This window comes from Drosophila bipectinata, chromosome 3R (genome assembly GCF_030179905.1).
Source record: "Drosophila bipectinata strain 14024-0381.07 chromosome 3R, DbipHiC1v2, whole genome shotgun sequence".
Taxonomy (NCBI): domain Eukaryota; kingdom Metazoa; phylum Arthropoda; class Insecta; order Diptera; family Drosophilidae; genus Drosophila; species Drosophila bipectinata.
The window spans coordinates 8,520,534-8,540,836 of NC_091739.1; the positions used below are offsets into that span (position 1 = coordinate 8,520,534).

The 20,303-nt window shown below is 41.4% G+C and overlaps 1 protein-coding gene across 1 annotated transcript in view; it reads left to right on the top strand.

The window, feature by feature from the left end:
- Positions 1-20,303, top strand: part of side-VI (sidestep VI) — a 75,192-nt gene that overhangs the window by 27,752 nt on the left and 27,137 nt on the right. The window contains exons 3-7 of the mRNA XM_017246725.3: positions 11,165-11,288; positions 11,359-11,482; positions 11,559-11,643; positions 12,286-12,396; positions 17,996-18,196. Of these exons, the coding sequence (XP_017102214.2) occupies positions 11,165-11,288; positions 11,359-11,482; positions 11,559-11,643; positions 12,286-12,396; positions 17,996-18,196 (645 nt within the window). The remainder of the gene's footprint in view (positions 1-11,164; positions 11,289-11,358; positions 11,483-11,558; positions 11,644-12,285; positions 12,397-17,995; positions 18,197-20,303) is intronic.

The window sequence follows — 20,303 nt, forward strand, 5'->3', positions numbered from 1 at the left end:
GAACAGAACACAACTTTTAGACAATGGATTGGACATAAATTAATGTTACTTTTCTGTCGGTGTACTGGCAAGAGTTCATAGGTGTCGGTGTCCTCGCCAAGGACTCCCGTGCATGATTACTGAAATTAAACGACCCTCAGCGTGTTCCCAAATCTGCAAAGATTTTTGGCAGCAAGCAGCATTTTAACCTTGACTTGTTACCTGGCCGGGTCATTATTAAAGTCCAAGTGGCACCGTTTTCGGTGCGTGGCGAAGGCGTGGCACCAGCAAGTGCAAAATAAACTAACAAACTGTAAACATGCAAGGCTCTCCAGGTGCTTGTCTATGCTTAAAGCCACAGCAACACCCACCTTGGACCGTCCACCGCTAACCGTGGTGGCGGGGGGGAAATCGTTTATTTAGTTAGGCGGCCAAGTGATTTTCCACGGGCTGCTTACCGCTGCTAATGCGGAGGAGAAACCCCAAAAAGAAGGTCGGGAAGGGGGCCGAAATGGGGAGTGACGGCAGAAGAGTCCTGGAGAGTGGAGATGGGGAATAAACAACAAGCGCAAATTGTCGTTTCGCGCTTCAGTTGAGCAGCTTAAAGCCAGAGTCAACACACACAACGAGTAAGCTCTGGAATTCCTCGAAGCCTTTGTAAGCAACCGAGAAAAAACACATTAAATTGTGTAAATTTTTTCCATGCCTGAGCAGCCAAAAAAAAAAAAAAAGAAAAAAAAATGAAAGAAGAAACCAAAATACTAAGCATCTTAGGCATTTCTTTGCCGGCCTTTTAAAGATGTTCAGGCTTCCCTTACTTTCTATACTGGGACCACCTTCTCAAATTGTTTTCGGGTTTTTATTTTATTTATTTACTTTCGCATGAAGCAGGGAAACTGCTGAAAAAAACGAGTATGAGAGAGGACAGGAAAGGTATCCTTGTTCCTTGGTCCACCAGGCTGATTGAATTTTCCGAGCGAGTAATTTTTAAATTGTGCTCTGGTCAAGGCAGATAATTCAATTTTAGCGTTTAGGTTTCTATTACTAAACTCTTCAGCCCAAACTCTCTCAAAAATACAAAAAATATTATCGACTGTGGTTTCCCCTTTGCTGGATTTATTTACATTCAACTTTATGATGTGCCAGCAGAATCCAAAAGCAATTACTTAAGAAAAGAGCCAAGTAAGTGCAATGTGCGTACATCTTGTTCATTTAAATATTGAAGTCTTTTATTCCTTAAAATTTTCTTCTTCTCAGAAGAATTGTTTTCTCCGCACCTGGTCTTTAAAAGCCAAACTCATCCTCCCAAGAGATGCAGGAGTGCAGCTTACTTCCGAGAAAAGCCACGCCCTTATCAATGGGCAATCGTTAAATGTCATGTTCAATGCCCTCGGAAAATGCCAGAGACCGCAGCGGACTCTTGCATGAAGCAGTCGAGCTGGCACAGAAAATACCACAATTTGTATGCATTATGCTTGCTACGAGTAACAGATACTGCCAGAGATACAGCCAAGGCTTCATGGCGCTTGGCGCTGCAGAACTAAGCCAAAAATGCCACAAAACATTTACCATATATCATGCATTTTTACGTACACTTTTAGCCACTTTTGCGAGCGAGTGTGTGCGTCTCTCTATCTCCCTCAGACCTTCCTTCTCTCAGATCTCAGAGACTCCCACACTCAGTCGTAATTTACACATGTAGTTGGCGGGAATCGTACAACTCTTGTGGCTGCTGCAGTCCATGGTCCGTTTATCTGGCAAAAGCTCTGCGGGTAAGCTGGCTTCAGCTCGCCCTATCTCTTTCCAATCCTCAATCCCTCTCTTTCTCTACTCCCTTGTTGCCGCATACGTTGCGTATGCGTAACATTTGATTCTTTAAAGTCTGTCTGCTGAGCGCTGGTTGTGTTTGTTGTGTTTACTTTCGCCTGGTTCCGACCTGGCCTAAACAAAAAGAGATTTTTGAGATTTATCGATTTATTTTGCTTTTGTTGAATGCCATTGTGTTTGTATACGTGCGTTCTGTGTGGGTTAAGCTGTTTACCGTCTCATTGTTGTTGTTCCCGTAAAAATACGCTCTAAACAATTTACTGCCAAATTGATGAAATAAATTTTCCGCCACACTTATTTCGGGGTATTAAATTCCCTGTGCTTTCTCCGAGTCTATTTTTCTTTTGCCCTCGGCTTATTTTTATGCCTTTTTTTAGTTCCTTGATATAACATCAACATTGCCGTGTCTCTACAGACTTCTTTTGTCACACTTTTAAATAGTATGTATGTTGGTAATTCTTTAATATTTTTCAGCAAGTCGAGAAAAACTTATGCAATATGATAATGGGGCCAAAGACTTTTCTTTTATTAAGATTTGAATGATTTTATTCCAGATACAAGGCATCATTTGAGCATATTTTTTACTGCTTTTGGCTTTTGAGTGGCATTAAGATGTCATCAGCCAGAAAAGTCCAATCTTCAGCTAAAATGACTGCTAGTGCAGTCTTTTAAAGTAGAGCGAAAAATTTATACTGATTATAGCATAAATTATTATACTGATTTATATATTAATTAGATTAATTTTAATTCTTTCTTTCTTTAAAATTTAAAAGACTATTTTTTTTTTGTTCTTAGAATAAATTTGGGGATTGTGGATATAGTTAGTTTTTTTCAAGTGTCTTTACTATTTCTTACAGACAAATGCCGCCTGTCTCTGTGTGTTCTCTGACAATTGCCAGCCATTCATCTCCCTCTTGTCTCGTCTCATCCTCCCACTCAGTCTGTCCCATTTTCGTCCTGGCAGACATATCAATTTGACCTCGACTAAATACTCAGCATGCGACGAAAGTCTAGGGCCAGGTATATTGGCCTCTGGCCCCAACTCAATGTCTCTGCCCTGGGAATTTTTAATGATTTTCTCACAATTTCTTGGGGCCTTTCTTTCCATTTGAATCGTTTCCCTGCCATGGTCCTTTGTTGGCAAACATTTTTCTTGTCCTACACTTTAAGCTGGCCATTATTAAAATGGCTGATAACAGTTTTGGCTGCAAGCCCAAAGTCAAACACACAGGACCCACAAGAACATCCAGGCACACGAATCGACTCACAGGGACACACACATGGATAAGGATATGCCTTAGAGCTGTCTGGACTTGTCCTTTTGGTGCGATGAACTTGTCCTTTCTCTGGCTCCAGCTTTTTTGCATATAGACCTGACTTTGCTGCGCCGGCAACTTTCAACATGCGAACGTATCCGAATCTGGCTGTCTGAAGGGCCTTTTGCAAGGTCAGCTACATTTTGTTTGGCCTGACACGCCCAAACGCCTCCTCGCCTCTAGTTGGCCGACCACAAAACGTGATAAAGTCAATAACTAAACCAATTTCTCTTTATATTCACAAAATAGAAAAAAATTGAGTAAAAACTTTTGGCCACTGTCGAAATTGGCGGTCAATTAAAATGGCGGCCTGATTGAAATTTCATTTGTACGGAATGTGCAAGGGGCGTATGAGTAATATGCTTATTGCTTTTAGTGTTTTCCCTATTGTTTGGCTTTCTGTGAGTTTTTTGACCCGTTTTTGTTTTTTTATTTTCTGGCAACCACAACAAAGTGTTAGAGGGACTGGTTAATTGATACACAGACACCGCAGATCCAAAATCTACCCATGCCAGAACCCCATTTCCATCAGCAGTCCCCAGCCGTTTTCCCACCGACTTGCGTGTGCGTGAAACCTTTTGAAATATTCATGAAATCAATTTTCAGGCGTGCCCGGCCACTCGCTAATCTTGCCTGGATCGGTCGCATATATGAGCCTGTATATACGTGTGCGCGGAAAAGCTTCAGGTCCTGTGTGTGTTAGCGATGATATCAAAATATGGAAATGGTTAGAGCATTAGAGGCATAACTTCTCCTGCCAGTTTCCTGCACAGGAGACTTTAGCTCAGAAAAATGGACTCATTTTAGGACAATTTCTAGAACTGAACCATTCATGGACACTCTACCCATATTCAATAAAATCGGAGGAGTGCCTAAAATAATTAATCAAGGTCATTCCCATGTAACTCATTTCATTCAACACCAAAAAACCCGAATTCCCCAACATCTGTTGCCACATTAGCCGCAGCCTGAGAAGGGCTCAGGGCGGAATATAGGGTTAGCTCCCCTTCGTAATCTCGGAATCTACTCCCCTGTCACTCGCCTCTATCCTTTCGCTTTCAAAGTAGCCTCTGCCAGCTGCTGCGGCTAAGCGCAAAATTAAGCAAATTAAAAGCCGCACCGAGCGCAGCTGCATACCTCTAATACATATAGGCATACATGTGCATGTACGTATGTATATGGGCATTTGCCCGTCTATGCCCGGATAAAGTACAAGAACAACAAGAACTAAATAAAAAAAACAAAACCGCAGCCGCAACCCTCCGCCCAGCTCAGGGTCACCTACAGAAAAATTTTGTTAGAGCAAGCGAAACAAAAAATAAGCGGGAAACAAATTTAGTGGGTTAAAAAAATAAAAAATAAAAAAAGGAAAAATGGGGAAAAATGAAAGGAGAAATGCCATTGAAAAATGTTCGCTTTGCCGGCCATTTTCAGATTTTCATCAAGCTCAACTCCCGGCCACCCGGCCAGCTCCCAACCTCAGCCCTCTTTTATTTCTCCCACAAAATCAGCGCATAAAAGCCGCGCGCCCGTATGTGTGTATTGGTAAGCGGCCAAAAGGCTGCCAAAAACATTTAAATTAAAATTTCTCTATATATACATAGTCGTATATGTGTTTTATATATAAAACATATACACACGGTTATGCGCGAGTGTAGGTGGGCGAGCGAGCCACAAAAGTGGGCGAACAAAAAATTTCATGGCCTCCGATGGCATTAACTGTTATGGGACTGGGCTATAGGACTCGATGGGCGGGACCGTGGATGTGGGCGGGCCCATGTAAGCCGTTTAGCACTCTTTGATGGCGGCAGCAAAAATTTATAGCATGCTTTTAGGCGAGCCATCAGCGTGCCGAATCGGCTCGCAATCGGAGTCAGACAATTGGGCAATAACCAGAAATGCAGGCCGGAAAACGCAGGCGAAGCTCCCAGTCACCCAGTCAGCAAACAAATGACAGTTTAAAGTGTCTCCGCTCTGAATCGCTTACCATGGCCAAAAGCCCATACCCCGTCCGGCGGCAACTCAGAATTTGAGCGGGGCAGGCAGCACTTTGGGTGCATGTTTAATGGCATTTGTTACTAATCAATGAATAATTTATGTGCCAAGGTTTTGCCACAACGCACACCACCGCACACTTAAGCGGTTCGCATGGGCGGGTATGCGGCATACATTTGGAAGTCCTTTGAAAGGATCCCCCTACTTTCAATGGAATATTGTAAATTTAATGCCCAAGCATAATTTAATGCCGAAGCTGTGCATATTCCATTCAGAAACGTCCGTAAATATAAATTTTCCTTCATGAATTAACTAAATTTTAAATATATAGTCGGAAGTGTATTTAATATTTCAGGTTAACCTGAAAAGAGTTAGCTCCAACTTAAGACCCTACCCCAAAATGTGCCTGGGCGTCAGCGTTACACATTCCCGCTACTTGTTTGGACCTGAATGTTGCACGTAGCACATTGCCGTTGGGTGGTTGCAAGTTTCTGTAGTCGTGTCGCATTTAATATGCAACTTTTAATAGCGCAATTATTATTTGCATGTTGTAATAGGTTTTTTTTACATACCCATTTGCCAGTGGTTGGTTCAAGAAGTTCTGTCAAATAAAACTCAAAGGGAGTTTCTAAGGGTAGACTCCTCCCGCCCGGCTGACCGGAAAACTACAACATCTGCCCTCTGGGGACAGCCATAAGCCCAACGCGGTTTTTCATTAGAATAATGTGAAAGGAGCTGTGGAAGGAGCGTGTGTACTTATCGATCGATTCGACCAAACTATTTAGCCGTTCAAGTATTCAACATGCTGGTAAATATTTAACTAGCACAACACACATCGGGTCGAGAAGAAGAAAAGACATTAGGCCAAAAGTGTCGCTGGGGCATAACAATTTTCCAGCAATTAATCTTGATAAAGGCTTTTCAGCCAGTGCCATAAACACGGCCATAATCATAACTAACACAAGGCTCGCCAAATGTTGGTTGGCTACCAAACTACCAAACACAAATAAATTGGCAAGGAAAAACTTTTAGACAATACTCTGACTCTGACTCTGGCTATGAGTGTGAGTCAGTGTGTCTGTGCATGTGTGTGCCTGGCATTTAACCGTTAGATAAATGTTGACGAGGTCAATGGGCGCCAAGCGGAAGTTATAGTCGGGCACAAGTCGTTCCACGACACGTACAAATAAACTGGAAGCTGTTTTGGGGGAAGAGCCCCCAGACATAAGCCCCGACCGCCAGTCAACTTTGGCCCATTAGCGGAAGGCAAATGGTATTGGCGGGACGCTAGGAGGCACAAGGAGGCTGCCTTTAGCTGCACTACGTGCCCGCACCAATAATCTCTGTCAACATCAATTTGCCCGGCCGAACAACTGAAACTAATTAAATGGTGTCCCATAAATTGAACATTAAAGCAAATTTATTGCAATCCCGAGCCAGCTTCCAAATCGAACTTATTGCCAAAGTCGGGAGACGTTTAATAAACTTTGTGGCAGCGCGAACGTGTCGCGATCGTTGCCTAAAGCCGGAATGTGATTTATTAGGGTGCTTCTTGAATGGCGACCAGGATTGCCCAAAGGAACCGGGACGTCTGCCAGAGGATTTGGCTGGAATCAGAAGACAAAATTTAATCAGGAAAACTCTTTATATCCGTATCACGTTCAGGTGGAGTCTTACCGAGGTAACTAGCATTTTCTTCAATATATTATTTTTTTAAATATTGAAGATTTTGAAAAATACCGACTCACAAAAATCAATTAGCAACTTGAAATTTTAAAATGAAAAACCTCTATAATGCAATAATTTAAGAAGGGCCATTAATTTAATCGGTCTTAGACTTTTTATTTTAAATTCTGCTCTTTTCTATTCTCTTTCATTTTGCTTGATTTTGGCCACTGCCTTTGATTTGGGCTCCCGGAGTTAGCTCAGAATTGGCTGCTTCCTTTGGGCTCCACTGCTAAACAACAATTTGTGCTAACGATGTCCGTGAGCAATGAAAGAAAAATATTACCAACCCACTCACCCCGAAACGGCAGCACGTGTCTGTTGTGATCCATGAGGTTTGGCTAGGTTCTGTTTGTCTTTTTGTTCGGGCTTGTATTTTGTTCACATGTCGCTGCGGGCTTTCCACTCTTGATTCCCATATTCTGGTAGATGATTTATACATTTTTGTTAAATTTTTCTGTTGATTTTTTAACCAACCATAACCACAGCTTGTACTTAAATGTATACCTGGAGGCAAAGCTGTCTGAACGGGTTCAATCTGACTTTATCTTCGCAAGTGCAGTCTGTAGTACCAACAGCTTTCTCATCCGAGCGACTGTCAATTATCTTTGGGTGACAGTTGTTCCCGATTCTCTTCAGTTTTCATGTAGGAAAAAATGCAAGATATTTTTTATTTTATTTTTTTAGGGTCTATACTGTCTAACCGTCTCTGTTGATTGTGTGTTATTCTAGTTGCTTCCGCTTTTGTTATTGCGGGCGCCGCCTGTCTGTCTGTCTTGTTATTGGATTTAACGAAGTGCACTGCATAACGCGCATACGCCATGTGTGCTTATTCCCAGGCTGGAGTTTTTTATAAAGTCGTCGCTTTAGTAAGCGAAGTGTTTGAGAGTAAATTCTTTAAATTTGCTTTAAAACATTTTGAATTTAAACACAGCTTGAAAAATAATTAAAAAATGAAGATATTGTATAAGGTAAATAATTTTTTAAAATATTTATCCTTTAAATAAATTTAAAAAGAGATGTTTTTCTTTTCGCACATGTTGTTCAACTACGGCACATCACGCATACGCCCTGTTTTCTATTAATAAAACGTTCGCCTTCTGCTCTCAGCTGCCTGCTCTTCACAGCTTGATGCATTCCCGTGCGGTTTTCTTTCTGCGAATTCTACGCAAGGATGCTCCTGGCTGCTGGTTAAAATTGAAAGACAGCCAAGCCACATTTCATGGCCCCGCCGCTGAAACGTCTGTTGCTCAACCGCCCATCGTCATCTTCATTCTGCCGCCAAACGGGGGGAAAACATTGTCACGTGGTTTTCGTATTTAGTGGTGTCCACCTGCTGTTTTGCCTGTGCTCTGCTTTTTACCTATCGCCACAGAAACTCCTGCAGCTTTTTCCTTTTTTGTGGTGACTGCAACCACTCCAGCAACTTCCCATCCTTGCCAGTGCAATAAATTCGCCAGCCCGAGTTACGTTTTGTGTGCCATTGTCGTAAGGCTTTCCATTGTGCCACAAAAAATACTCACACTGAGTACAAAATACGACTTGCTTCAGTCGCTGTACGTCCTTCGCCCGGGTGGGTGTTGTATAGTTATCCCAATGTGTCCTTCCCTGTTGCCATGCATACAATATACTATTTGTTGTCGTAGTTGAGTCGGCATTGTTTGGCTTGTGTTGCCACTGCGACTACTTGGGCTCCCTTTGTTGTGCAGGGAAATTGAAATAAATGTATGTGTAAATGCGTCAAAATTAAGTTTATTTCTTTTTCGCTGGCGTTGCTTTTTAAATGGTTTGCCAGTGACAAGTGTCAATTAGAAAAAAAGTTCAATTACATTAAGCCAAGTAGGGAGAGGAACAAACAACGCCAACAACAAGTGGCAGCATTGTATAGGCATCGTATCCATGGAATATCTAGAGAGTCATTGTCAGTGTCGTTGTTTGTGTTTTCATCCTTTTGTGACGAAGACAAAGACGAACAACAGACGGAATGAGGAGGCGTGCCCGACTGTAATTGGGATTGGGGCAACTTGGGCATAGTTGGGAGACACAGGACCATCATCCAGGCACACAAATTGGACGAAGGCTTATGCAGAGTCTTATAATCATGCATGGGAGTCTGTGGAGGTTATATATTTAGTTTCTTAAGCAAGGGATTAATGATGTATTTATCTTAAATTCGCTTTGAGCAGATTGTTAATAGTTAAATGGTTATTCCTAACATTCATTATTTAAATCAAATTATTGTGGTTCTATTCTGGAATTCCAAACAGCAGGATGCTTGATGAATCATTTAAATTCCAGTTTCCATTGACAAGCCCAATTAACTAGAGATCCTGGGCAATTTCGAATGTTCAACGGTATAACTAAAATTGTCTCTTGGAGAAGTCGCTTTAAACTTTGACAGCTTACTGTGATGACACACGTCATTTCATGACCAATCTGCTAATGAAATAAAATATTAATTAAGGAACTTCTGAGGTCGGGCAGCAGTCAGTGCCTGAGAGGAGCATAGTGGCGGACCTAAGCTTAGGTTCATCAGCAGACATTTCAGGCTGTCGTTTGGGTAATTGTATTGTTTGGCATGCAATTAAGCAAATGATGAATGAATCATTCAGCGTCAGATAGATCCCGATGTCCTGACCGCAACCATTCTGTCTGAAGCCTCGGCCACTTGTCACTGCGCCTTGGGCAAGCGCGTTAACATGGCGTATACGCAATAATTTAGTGCAGACCAAACAATTCCCTCGCAGGAGCGTCGTGTTTAGTCAGCAGACAGGGGCCAGCAGACACTCGCCGGCGTTTATAATTTGATCATTATTTATATTTAAATAGGTTCTGCCCTCCACTACGCACCTAGGACACATCTGTTCGCTGCTCATCGCAGTGCCTGTTGTGTTTTTTCCCCCCCGATTCCGCTTGCTTTGTTGTTTTGCTGGCCTGGCTAACAACAAATTGAAGGGAAATGATTCCATTTCATGCTAGATTAAACATGTGTCCACATAATTTATCGATTATTTATCATGTGGTCTGCTACGGGTGTGCTCCGTGTGGACAAAGCGAAGTGAAGTCGGAGGCCTCAGGCCACCGGCAAATGTCTCTGTGTGGTCTAATGGTTGCGGGGGGATAAGTGGCAGAGGGGGGCGCCCCATTGCGTAGGCTTTGGCGACCACATCGGCCGCACAAGTGCAAAATTAGAAACAAAAGCTTCGCCAAAGGCATTTAGCCTTTGCAGGACCAAGTAGAGTTCGGTGTCGACTGCCAATGAGGGCGCATGTCGTTGGACATGTACGAAATACCCTAAGAATATAGTCTGACATATTCTGTCCTTCAAACTTGAACTAACACAAATTCTCAAATCAATAAAAACAAGATTAATATTTTCGAAATAATTTCCTAGCATATGGACATATGGAGTACTATCCTGCATCCTCCCTTTTTACATTCATGGACTAGGGTAATTAATAATTCGAGTTCCGAATCTCATACCGTCCGAGTTTTTTCCCGGAAAATTTTTACATGCCGGACGCATTCGCCATTGCACTTTTACCGCATAAACACACGCATACACACACATGCCCAGACCAGAGACTAACATGAAAATGGCGGCCATTTTGTAATCCGCATGTGGCTGGGTAATCACCCCTAAGCCTCTCCATGCCACTGTCCCTCCTGGATCCCCTGGTCCCGTCACTGAAACGTGCGACGGCTTTTGCCGGGTTTACTGATATTTACTTTTTTTCATTGCTTTGTTTTTCAGCATTATGTGGTCGCTTGTCGCTGCATTTCCATCCGAAATTCCATCTCTATCTCTCCCTGCATCACCAACTCTGTATTCAGGTTGTGATTTTGTTTGCCGATTTTCGGCAGTTTTTGGCTTTCATTTTTCGTACCCGAAACTGCCGCAGATCGATCGATATTTTAAAGCTTAGCCAAATGGTGCGGAAGGAGGAGAGGGAGCCCTGGTCAGCTTTTGGCTAATTACAATGGAATGAGATCGGGGCTTCTTGGTTAGCCAAAGAGCAGCCACATTTTTCATAGGAAAATTGAATGGCTGCCAACAAATATGAAATATTCCCTTGCTATCTGGCACAAACAACTTTATCAAAATTCGGGCAACTTCATAACAGAACCTCCCGCTTCATATTTTTTTCGCTTTACGTATGTGCATTTGTTGAACAGTTTCTGACAAATTGTTGCCGCAGCTACTTGAAAATCAATTTGCAGCTAAATTGACTTCCATTTGGAGTCAAGAGATTGCCAGCCAGCCAAACTTGCCAACTTTCACCAACTCCATCTCATGATATTTCTCCTCTTGCCCATTTCAGATGGCGAAATCCTGCGCGTGCTGGTGAATAGCTCGGCCCAAATAAAATGCGATGTGGGCTCCAGCTTGCCCGATGACAAAGTGCTGCTGGTTGTTTGGTACAAGAATAATTTACCCATTTACAGGTAGGTCAATCCGCGCCCAATGTCTGTATCTATAGAAGGCTCATAATCTACATCTCAATCTGTTCGACAGTTACGACACCCGTGGCGCCCATGCAGGAACTCCGTCGCATTGGAGGGACGAGGAGGTCCTCGAGGATCGGGCCATCTTTCGCACGCACAAGGAACCGGCGGAATTGATTATAAATCCGGTTAAGGTAACCCCGTCGCTCCACTGCACCCTCATCTCGAGCGTCAACAGCGTGGCGTTTTATAATTGGAATTTCATTTCAGGAAAAGGATGCGGGTAACTTTCGCTGTCGCGTGGACTTCAAGCTATCGCAGACCCGCAACAGCAACGTCAATTTGGAAGTTGTTGGTGCGTATATCCATAACCGAATAACGTCAAGGACCGAATCTATTTTGAGGACTCTCCCTTAAAATATTCAAACAAAAAAGAGCCACTGAATTAATCTCGAAACAAAACATTCGTCAACATTTCATTTTCTTTAAGTTTTAGAATAGACTGTATAAATCAAAACCTAAAGCAATCGATTGCCCGGAGAAGCATAAAATATGAAGCGAAAAATCAAATACCTTTCTTTTTGTCAGAACAAATCTCAATTAAAAATTTTCCACTTCAGCCAGTTTCAATGAAAAAATGATAAAATATGTACATTGTTCGTGGATATAAAGTCAACAGTCTCATAAATAAATAAATACGCCAGCCAGAAACGATTATAAAAGCAATTAATATTTGTTTGAAACGTACACAGAGAACCGAACGAGTTGAACATAAATTAGCCGAAATGATTTTAGGTTAGCCGCAAAACTTACAATTTATTATGCGAGAGCGTATAAATACAAGCGATATAAATATATTTATATTTTCCTATGCATTGTTGTTACAATTCAAAATGGTTTCTGGTCAGTGGCTGTCAAATCTTTTTGTAATTGAACAGGGAAAATGATTATTAAAAGCGCTTGCACTTAACAAATGACATTTGGTTTTCCTTCACAGTGCCGCCCATGCAGCCGAATATCTTCAACGAGCGCCGCCTGAGAATCGATTCCAGGGCGGGTCCCTACGAAGAGGGCGGAAGCCTGGAAGTCACCTGTGTTGTCTACGGAGGTAAGTCACGGAAATGCTAATCAAAATGCTGAATAAACGGATGTGGGCCAGCAGAATGCCAGCCGAAATAAAATATTAATTGTAGCTGCTATAAAATGCAATCAATAATTAAACTTTACAAGAGACTGTAAAAACATAAAAGTATCCGGCACGAATACAATCAAAAATTAAAATCGCGCCAACAAAAAATAAGCAAAAGCCCCGAGGGGCACCTAAGCTTTGTTGGCATGCGAACAATAGCAGGATATAAACAAGAAACAATAAATGAGGTAGAGCTCAGGAAAGTTCAATTCTAAGAAAATGGGAGAAAACAAAGGCAGGCAAGGGAGGAGGAAGTCAAGTTTATTTCTCAAACGTGTCACCTTTGCTAAAGGATTTAAAGCTACATAATAAATAAAAGAAATGAAACAGAAGCACTCAGATTGTGGTTTGGGTGTGTCCTAAGAAATACTTTTTCTTCCAAAATCGATTTGGGTCGGAAAATTACTTAAAGAACTATTAAATTTGCTTTTAGTCTTAGGGGAAGGGTATAAAAAATATTAAATTCTCTTTGCAAAGACTGATTAATACCAGCATATCCTGGTTAAACACCGCCTTAAGCCCACAACCCTTGAGTCAATTGCTGTTAATGAAAACCAAAATAAAGATTGTACAGTCGAATAAAGTGACAACTGAAAGGCCAGAGAAATACGAGGCTGGCAGCAATCCTTTAGTCAAGGATGGGGACGGCTACGAGACGATGGAGTGGGAAGGAGGCGAGAGCGCAGTTTCCGCTCAAAAGCCGTCACAGTGCCTGACATAAGTATGTCAGCCGGGAACAACAATCGCGTGCTTTATCGCTGCGTACTCCCCTTTGTTTCTGGGTCTGGGCGGAAGCGAAACCACTTTGAATGGTTTGACATGTCAACGTTGACATAAAATAAATCACCAAGCAAGCAAACTGCACTTGAAACTGCTCGGGTGACTGTTAACTGGTCAGTAGTTTTCTGGGCGGAGTTGGCGGGGAGCCGTTCGCTGGGGACGAGGGAGACTCGCTGTGGCACAGTCGGAGTTGGAGGAAAAAAAATCGGAGAGCAGGAAAATTGGGCACTCAAAATGTTGTATGTGCCAATTAAATGGGGACAAGGAAAATGTTGCCAATGTACAAATGTGAATACATACGAGCGGGGAAATTGTGGGAAAAGGGGCGTGGCAAGTGAAAAAGCGGACAACCAAGTTGTTGACAGGGGAAAAGGAAGTCAGTTTATGTTGGCAAATGAGCGAGGTGGGGGCGGAAAGCAATTGGAGTAGTTGAAACTTGTGCCAAACGAGGAACGAAAGGAAAACAATGTGTGAGACCCTGTGAGTGTGTGTGGTCAGGCTCGTTGACAGTTAAAAGGAACAAATTGATCCGAGTTGTAACCAAAAAGTCCTGCCGCTAGTTGATATTGCCAGTAATATATCGACCAGGCTTTCAGTTCTTAGTATAATGAGTAGAGCTTATGTTACAAAAAGTTTAAACATTATATAAGTTAGTAAATGGTTCTTTTATTCCTATTTTTTCTGGCTAGTTATATTAGGAATTCTGGCTTAGTGAGAAATTGAAAACTCAAAATACCAGCCTTTAGTTAAGAACCTTAAACAGAAGGCGGAAATAAATTACAGGCATTGCTGACATTATGCTCAGCCTGGCACCATCTCCATTTCCATTCTTAGGCGTTTCGGGCTCTGGCTCTGGTGTGGTCAGGTCTTTGGCATTCAACATGCAATGTCCATTACAGAAATTGCAATTCTGTGGCCAAAACAAAAAGGCAACGGGGCAAGGGGCATAAAGTGCTGAAAAAGTTGCCACTTAAACAAGTGCAATCAGCAGAAGTAAGTCAAAAGCGGCTAGCGATGAGAAAGGAGCGGCACGAGATGGAAATGAAAGTATGGGAGTGGGTTGAGTGGGTGGAGGCTATCCAGTTTGTGCTTAAGAGTGTGCGAAATCGACAAAGGAGCAGTAAATTTTATTGCCGGCTAGGAGGTGGGCCACAATTGCAAATGAGCGCGACACGCCAGCCCCGAAAAATGCCGGAGAACCGGGAACCGAAATGAAGTTATAAACCAGCACAGTCTGTGTGGGTAGTAAAAATTACCAATCTACCACCGCAGCCTCGTACCATTTCCCATTTCCCTTGCTCTTTGGTCTAAATCATAAAGAATATACATTGGAACGGGGGGACAGCCATTGTGCGCCCGAATTGTGGGTTACTAAAGGGAAGGCCATGGGTTTATGTGGCTACTAATGCATAATATTTCGCGTTGCCTTATTTTGCACGTCATGAATTTTGCACACGGTGGCTCCTTCCCTGACTTCATCGCCCTTTCCAGCTTGCAACTCTCTGGGGCACAGAGTACACATAGTGCCTTTGGAGTGCCACGCCGCATGAGAAGACATCAACTAAACTGAAAGTCAAATATATGTCTGACATACAAATCTCTTTTTTTTTTTTTTAAACGTTGTGGAGTTTTTATGTAAAAAAAAGATGACTTAAAAAATAAAGGAAAAATAGTAGTAAATTTCCCAAGAAGGATTCTAACATTCCCGAGAACATATCGCATACCCTACCTACAAGCCAAAATGGCTTTCTTTTTTAGTTCTGTGTGTCAAACGGAAGTGCAGGCGTTTTCCACTGTTGCCAAAGTGAACGTGGGGCATGTTGCCATTGTTGTTGCTATTGCCGTTGTTCTGCCTAGAACAACCGACTACAAAATTGTGTGCATTTTTATAAGAATTTCTCCCTTTGCTTTTCTCGTGTTGTTATTATTATTATTACGACTAGGGGTGTTGTTGGCCACATTTTGGAGCACGGAAGTGCAACAATAAGGGGCCAAGCAACAACGCAAGTTATTTTCTAAGCCAACATAAAAAAATAAAAATGTAAAAAAAACTTTGGAGAGAAAAAAGGACTTAAAGAGAAAAAGCTGAAACAATTTCTTGGAATTTTAGGTAACTATTTTAGCTAAAGAGTAGGTCTAGTGTCTATCTTAAAATTTAGGCAAGACCAATGAGAATTGCACGTTCGCTATAACATAATTTAGTCCTTTAAACTTGTGCAAAATTTTGAAATTTATTCCTTTAGACAAGAGGCCAAATGGCAAAGAGCAAAATAAAGGAAACAACTGAGAGGGGAAGCACAGGAAAAAGAACTAAATAAACAAAAAGTATGGCAAAGACAACAATATAAAATATATTTATGTGGCGTGGCAGAGCGTCTCTCGTCTGCTTCTTTGTTACCATCAAGAGTCCTAAATTTTGTTTCTGTTTCTTCTGTTTCTTAAGTGCTTTGTTTGCCAGGTCCTTCGCCCACTCTACCCCACCCGATTCGGTGCAGTGTACCTCTTTCTCCCGAGACAAATCTAACGCCAAAGCCAAAGCAGATGCACAAGATGCAAAAGATATGCAAAACTAAACAAGCAAATATTTCAGCATTGCATAACTAAGGCGCATAGTGCAACTTTTTGTGTGCACATGTGGGAGGGTCTCCATTTCAGTTTATAATTTTTCTGGCAAAGAATAAGCAAATGATATATTTAAGAATATAATAGCTGGGTTACACGATGTATTTTTTAAACCGTAAGCAATTCATAAAAATGTCAAGATATTTAAGTGACACAATGATGCTAAAATTTAAGACACATTAGAAATACTTGTATTTGAATTTATCTCTCTGTACTTTTTTGCAAACGGAACAATAAGCAACCAGATGAGGGACTTGGCTAACGTATGTGCAGAAGTCCATAAGTGAGTCGGACTTGGCAAGCAGCGGCTTTAAGTTTTCCTCAAAGGAAACGCTAAAAACTGGCACGCATTTGAATGCTGCCGCTCATTAGGACACGGGTGGGTGGATGGGTGGTGCTGGCATGCCAGGTGGACATGGCAAAGAAATGCTAATGTCGCTCTAGCCTCAGTTGCCTGGCACAAAACCCCGTTTTTTGCCGTATGCTCTACAAATGGCAAAGCACTTGACAAAAAAGAAAGAAATAAAAGCATGAAGCGTGGTCTTTAAAGAGGTTTAAATACCCTCAGCGAAGAGACATGGTCATAAAAAAATAATCTTCATAATTATCTGGCCCTGAATAAAAATAAAACTTTTGCTTGACATTTTTTCAACTTTCCGAAATTAATTTCTTTTACAATATGAAGCAATATTTAAGTCGTATACCTTCAGGAAGGATATAGCCATAGAGGTTGGAACTTAGAAACTGAAAAGAAGAGTTGGAAAAAAACTAGTTCAAACTTTGAGTGTGTTCGTTTGCAAGGTAAACGCAAGTCAGCTACATGGGTGTGTGCCACCTTATGTTGACATTAAAAAACAGGAGACTCCAAAAGAAGTCTCTGTAAAAAACTTGGCAGAGACTTAAAGCTTTAAATGAACTAAAAGCCTGAAATAAAATATATGCCTTTAAGCAATTTCAAAGCTTGAAAAAATGCAATTCTACGGAAGAGATTCCGGGGAATTAATCTTTGACCATTTTTTTGGTTAAGTTCCTTTTTTGCATTGTTTTGGAGTCGAGGCTAATAAATCACTGGTAACCATTAAGCCGCCCTGCTACACATGCGCTAATCTACTCCAGCACAAGCACAGGCACAATGACACATATACAGACAAGGACACTCCCTCAACCACACACACGCTGGGAGAATTCTGCGAGTAGGTGAAATATTTTCATAAACAACATAAAACTCGACCAAATGGCAGTTATTAATCAAAGTAATGTGCGTTTACCTCTCCGTAAATCCGTCCGTCCGTCCGTCCGTATGCATGCAAACCCAAATGGAAATCTATATATGCCTGTGCGACACATTTTTCAAACGTATCAAGTGCAGTTTTTGGCCCATCCGTGGCTTAGTTTTAGTGAATTCCCAGGTGGATTTAATGGCACTTGTTCAGTCGCATTGCTTTTTATGGCCGCCCATCAAGCATTCTGCGCTATAACTTGGTAATAATAGAAAAATATACAACAAACTTGTCGGAGAATTTATTTCTGTCAGCTCCTCACACTGCGAACAATAGTTATCGGGAATTATCGACATCAGATTATATTTAACTTCCGAAATAATTCAATAGATAATCCATTGAAGAAGCTATTTTGTTAGCGAATTAGTTTTCTTCCAGTGCATACCCTCTGCCTTTGACTGAGTGACCGACCACCCGTTGCTATTAAATTAATGTGCGCTCATATACGCACACAAAAGCTAATTTCAGCGGTTGATTAAGTTGAAGTCGTTAAAAGCGACCAAGTGCCGCACGCTGCGTATGAGTAATGTGGTTGTGCGATTGTGTGTTGGCTTAAGTGGCCCGCACTCCAAGCAATTGCACCACCGGTGGCAAAGGCTAGTTAACAAGACTCACCAGGCTAACCGAATTAGAGGTTCTAAGGACAGATTATGGCGGGCTTCTTAATCAAGGTAATCGTTAATTTTCGTAATAATGAGTGCGAGGACAGTCTTGTCATCGTTGATTTGGGAAACATTGGGAAACACTCGAAAAATGAAATTTCTTTTTATGGTTACAAGTGAAAATCAATTAAAAAGGTTGTTTATCAATAAATATATTTAAATTTCATTTTTTAGGTTCCCCACCGCCAACTGTCACCTGGCTGATGAATGGGCAGTTACAGAACAGCGTTGTTGATTACACCTACGACGGCACCATCAACAGCAAGCTCGTGGTGCGAAACGTGTCCCGAATCCACCAACATGCTGTCTACACCTGCCAGGCTAGCAATTTCCACAAGAAATATGTGTCCACCAACATAACCATCGAGCTTTACCGTGAGTATACAAATTTAAATGAATTTGTTGGTATGTCTTTGACGATTTAGGAAGCGGATCTGCGACATTGAATCTGCATTTCAGCTAAAGCGAAATTTTGTATTATTTGTTTTAATTTTCCAGTAAATTGAGAAATTGAATTGGAGCGAGGTTAATACGACACAAATATGGTGCTAAAAATATTTTGCGAAACAGTTTATTTATTTATTGTATTTATTTCACGTTTTTCTGATTCCGGTTCCCGAGTTGGCTTTTTTGTTTTTGATTTATTTATTGTTATACCCTTGCAGAGGGTATTATAATTTTGGTCAAAAGTGTGCAACGCAGTGAAGGAGACATCTCCGACCCTATAAAGTATATATATTCTTGATCAGGATCACCTCCTGAGTAGATATGAGCATGTCCGTCTGTCCGTCTGTCCGTCTGTCTGTCCGTCTGTCTGTTTCTACGCAAACTAGTCTCTCAGTTTTAAAGCTATCGTCTTGAAACTTTGCACACACCCTTCTTTCCTTTGCACGCAGTATATAAGTCGGAACGGCCCGGATCGGCCGACTATATCCTATAGCTGCCATATAACTGATTGATCGGAAATGGTATAACTTTGGTGTTTTTAAAGTTAGAGAGTTCAAATTTTAGGTGAGAGCTATTTTTGGCAAAATAATACGACATGCTAAATTTCGTAAGGATTGGCCGACTATATCCTATAGCTGCCATACAACTGAACGATCGGAAATGACCCAACTTTAACCCAACTCGTGTTTTTGAAGATAGAAAGCTGGAACTTGGTACAGATTATATATTTGGTGAGTTGATCCGACCTACCAAATTTCATTAGGATCGGCCGACTATATCCTATAGCTGCCATATAACTGAACGATCGGAAATGGTACTTATATCGTAGAAATATCAACTTTCGTATTTTTGAAGATAGAAGTTTGGGACTTTTTTTAGATTTTGTATTGTAAAAAATTGGATTACATATTCCTATTGCCATAAGGATCGGCCAACTATATCCGATGTTTGCGATATATATCCGGTTTTAACTGCAAGGGTATATAAACTTCGGCTCCGCCCGAAGTTAGCTTTCCTTTCTTGTTTTTGTTTTATTTTTGGGTTTAAGCGCTGCGATAAAAGTTTAAACAAATAGCTACGCAGATAAAAACGGTCCGGGTGTAGCACACAAAAAATGTAAAGAATACCAAAAAGACTGAGCAGAAAAGGCTGATAATATAATGGCTTATGCAAATATAACAAAATACAAACGAAAACAGCAACAAAATTGCAGGATATTATACCAAAAATAGCGAAAACAAAATACCAGTGCGTAACTTATCCTGTGACCTGGTGCATATTGTACGACCCCAGCAACCCCATACCAAAAGGCATTTATCCTTTTATAAAAATTTATGTAGAAATACCTATAGAAGTTTCGGTCAGGTTAGTGGAGTGTGCATGACCCAAATGGATTTACTATTTTGTGACAATTTTTTAAAAGCCCCGTTTCGACGATTTCGACCGACAGTAGCCACGCAAATTGTTAAATTGAATTAAATTGTTGCCAATTCCGCGTATTGGGCTGCTGAGAGATTTGTGACCTGAAAAGCTGTTCGTTGGAGGTTTATTTGCAGTATTTGCAAAAATTCAATTAATTTAAAGTATGCACTAAACAACACAAAAGCATTAGCATAACGATTTTTAAATTACAAATAATCCTGGCAATGTTACTGTTAGAAAACCCCTCACTCTCTCCCATTATTAACTTTCCATCATCATTTAATATTTTGTTGGATGCTTGGTTATTAGGCCCATGGCATTGTGCTAACAGCCAAAGATTGGCCATAGAATTTTATGGCACTTTGGCGCGTCTGTCATGGCCCTCAGAACGCCAAAGCAATTGGACGGCAATTCCTACCCTGTATGTACCCGAAAATAATGTGAAAGTGTATCGGGGACAGCAGCTGGTGATGCGCATATTTGATATTATTGCTCCGAGTATAAAGTATTCTCCAAGATTGAAGCGAGGAGCTCGCGAATATGTCGCAGTTGCGAGGACATAAAAGCTAACACGCCTATAATGAAGGCCTTGGCCTTAGATGAGGCAATGGAG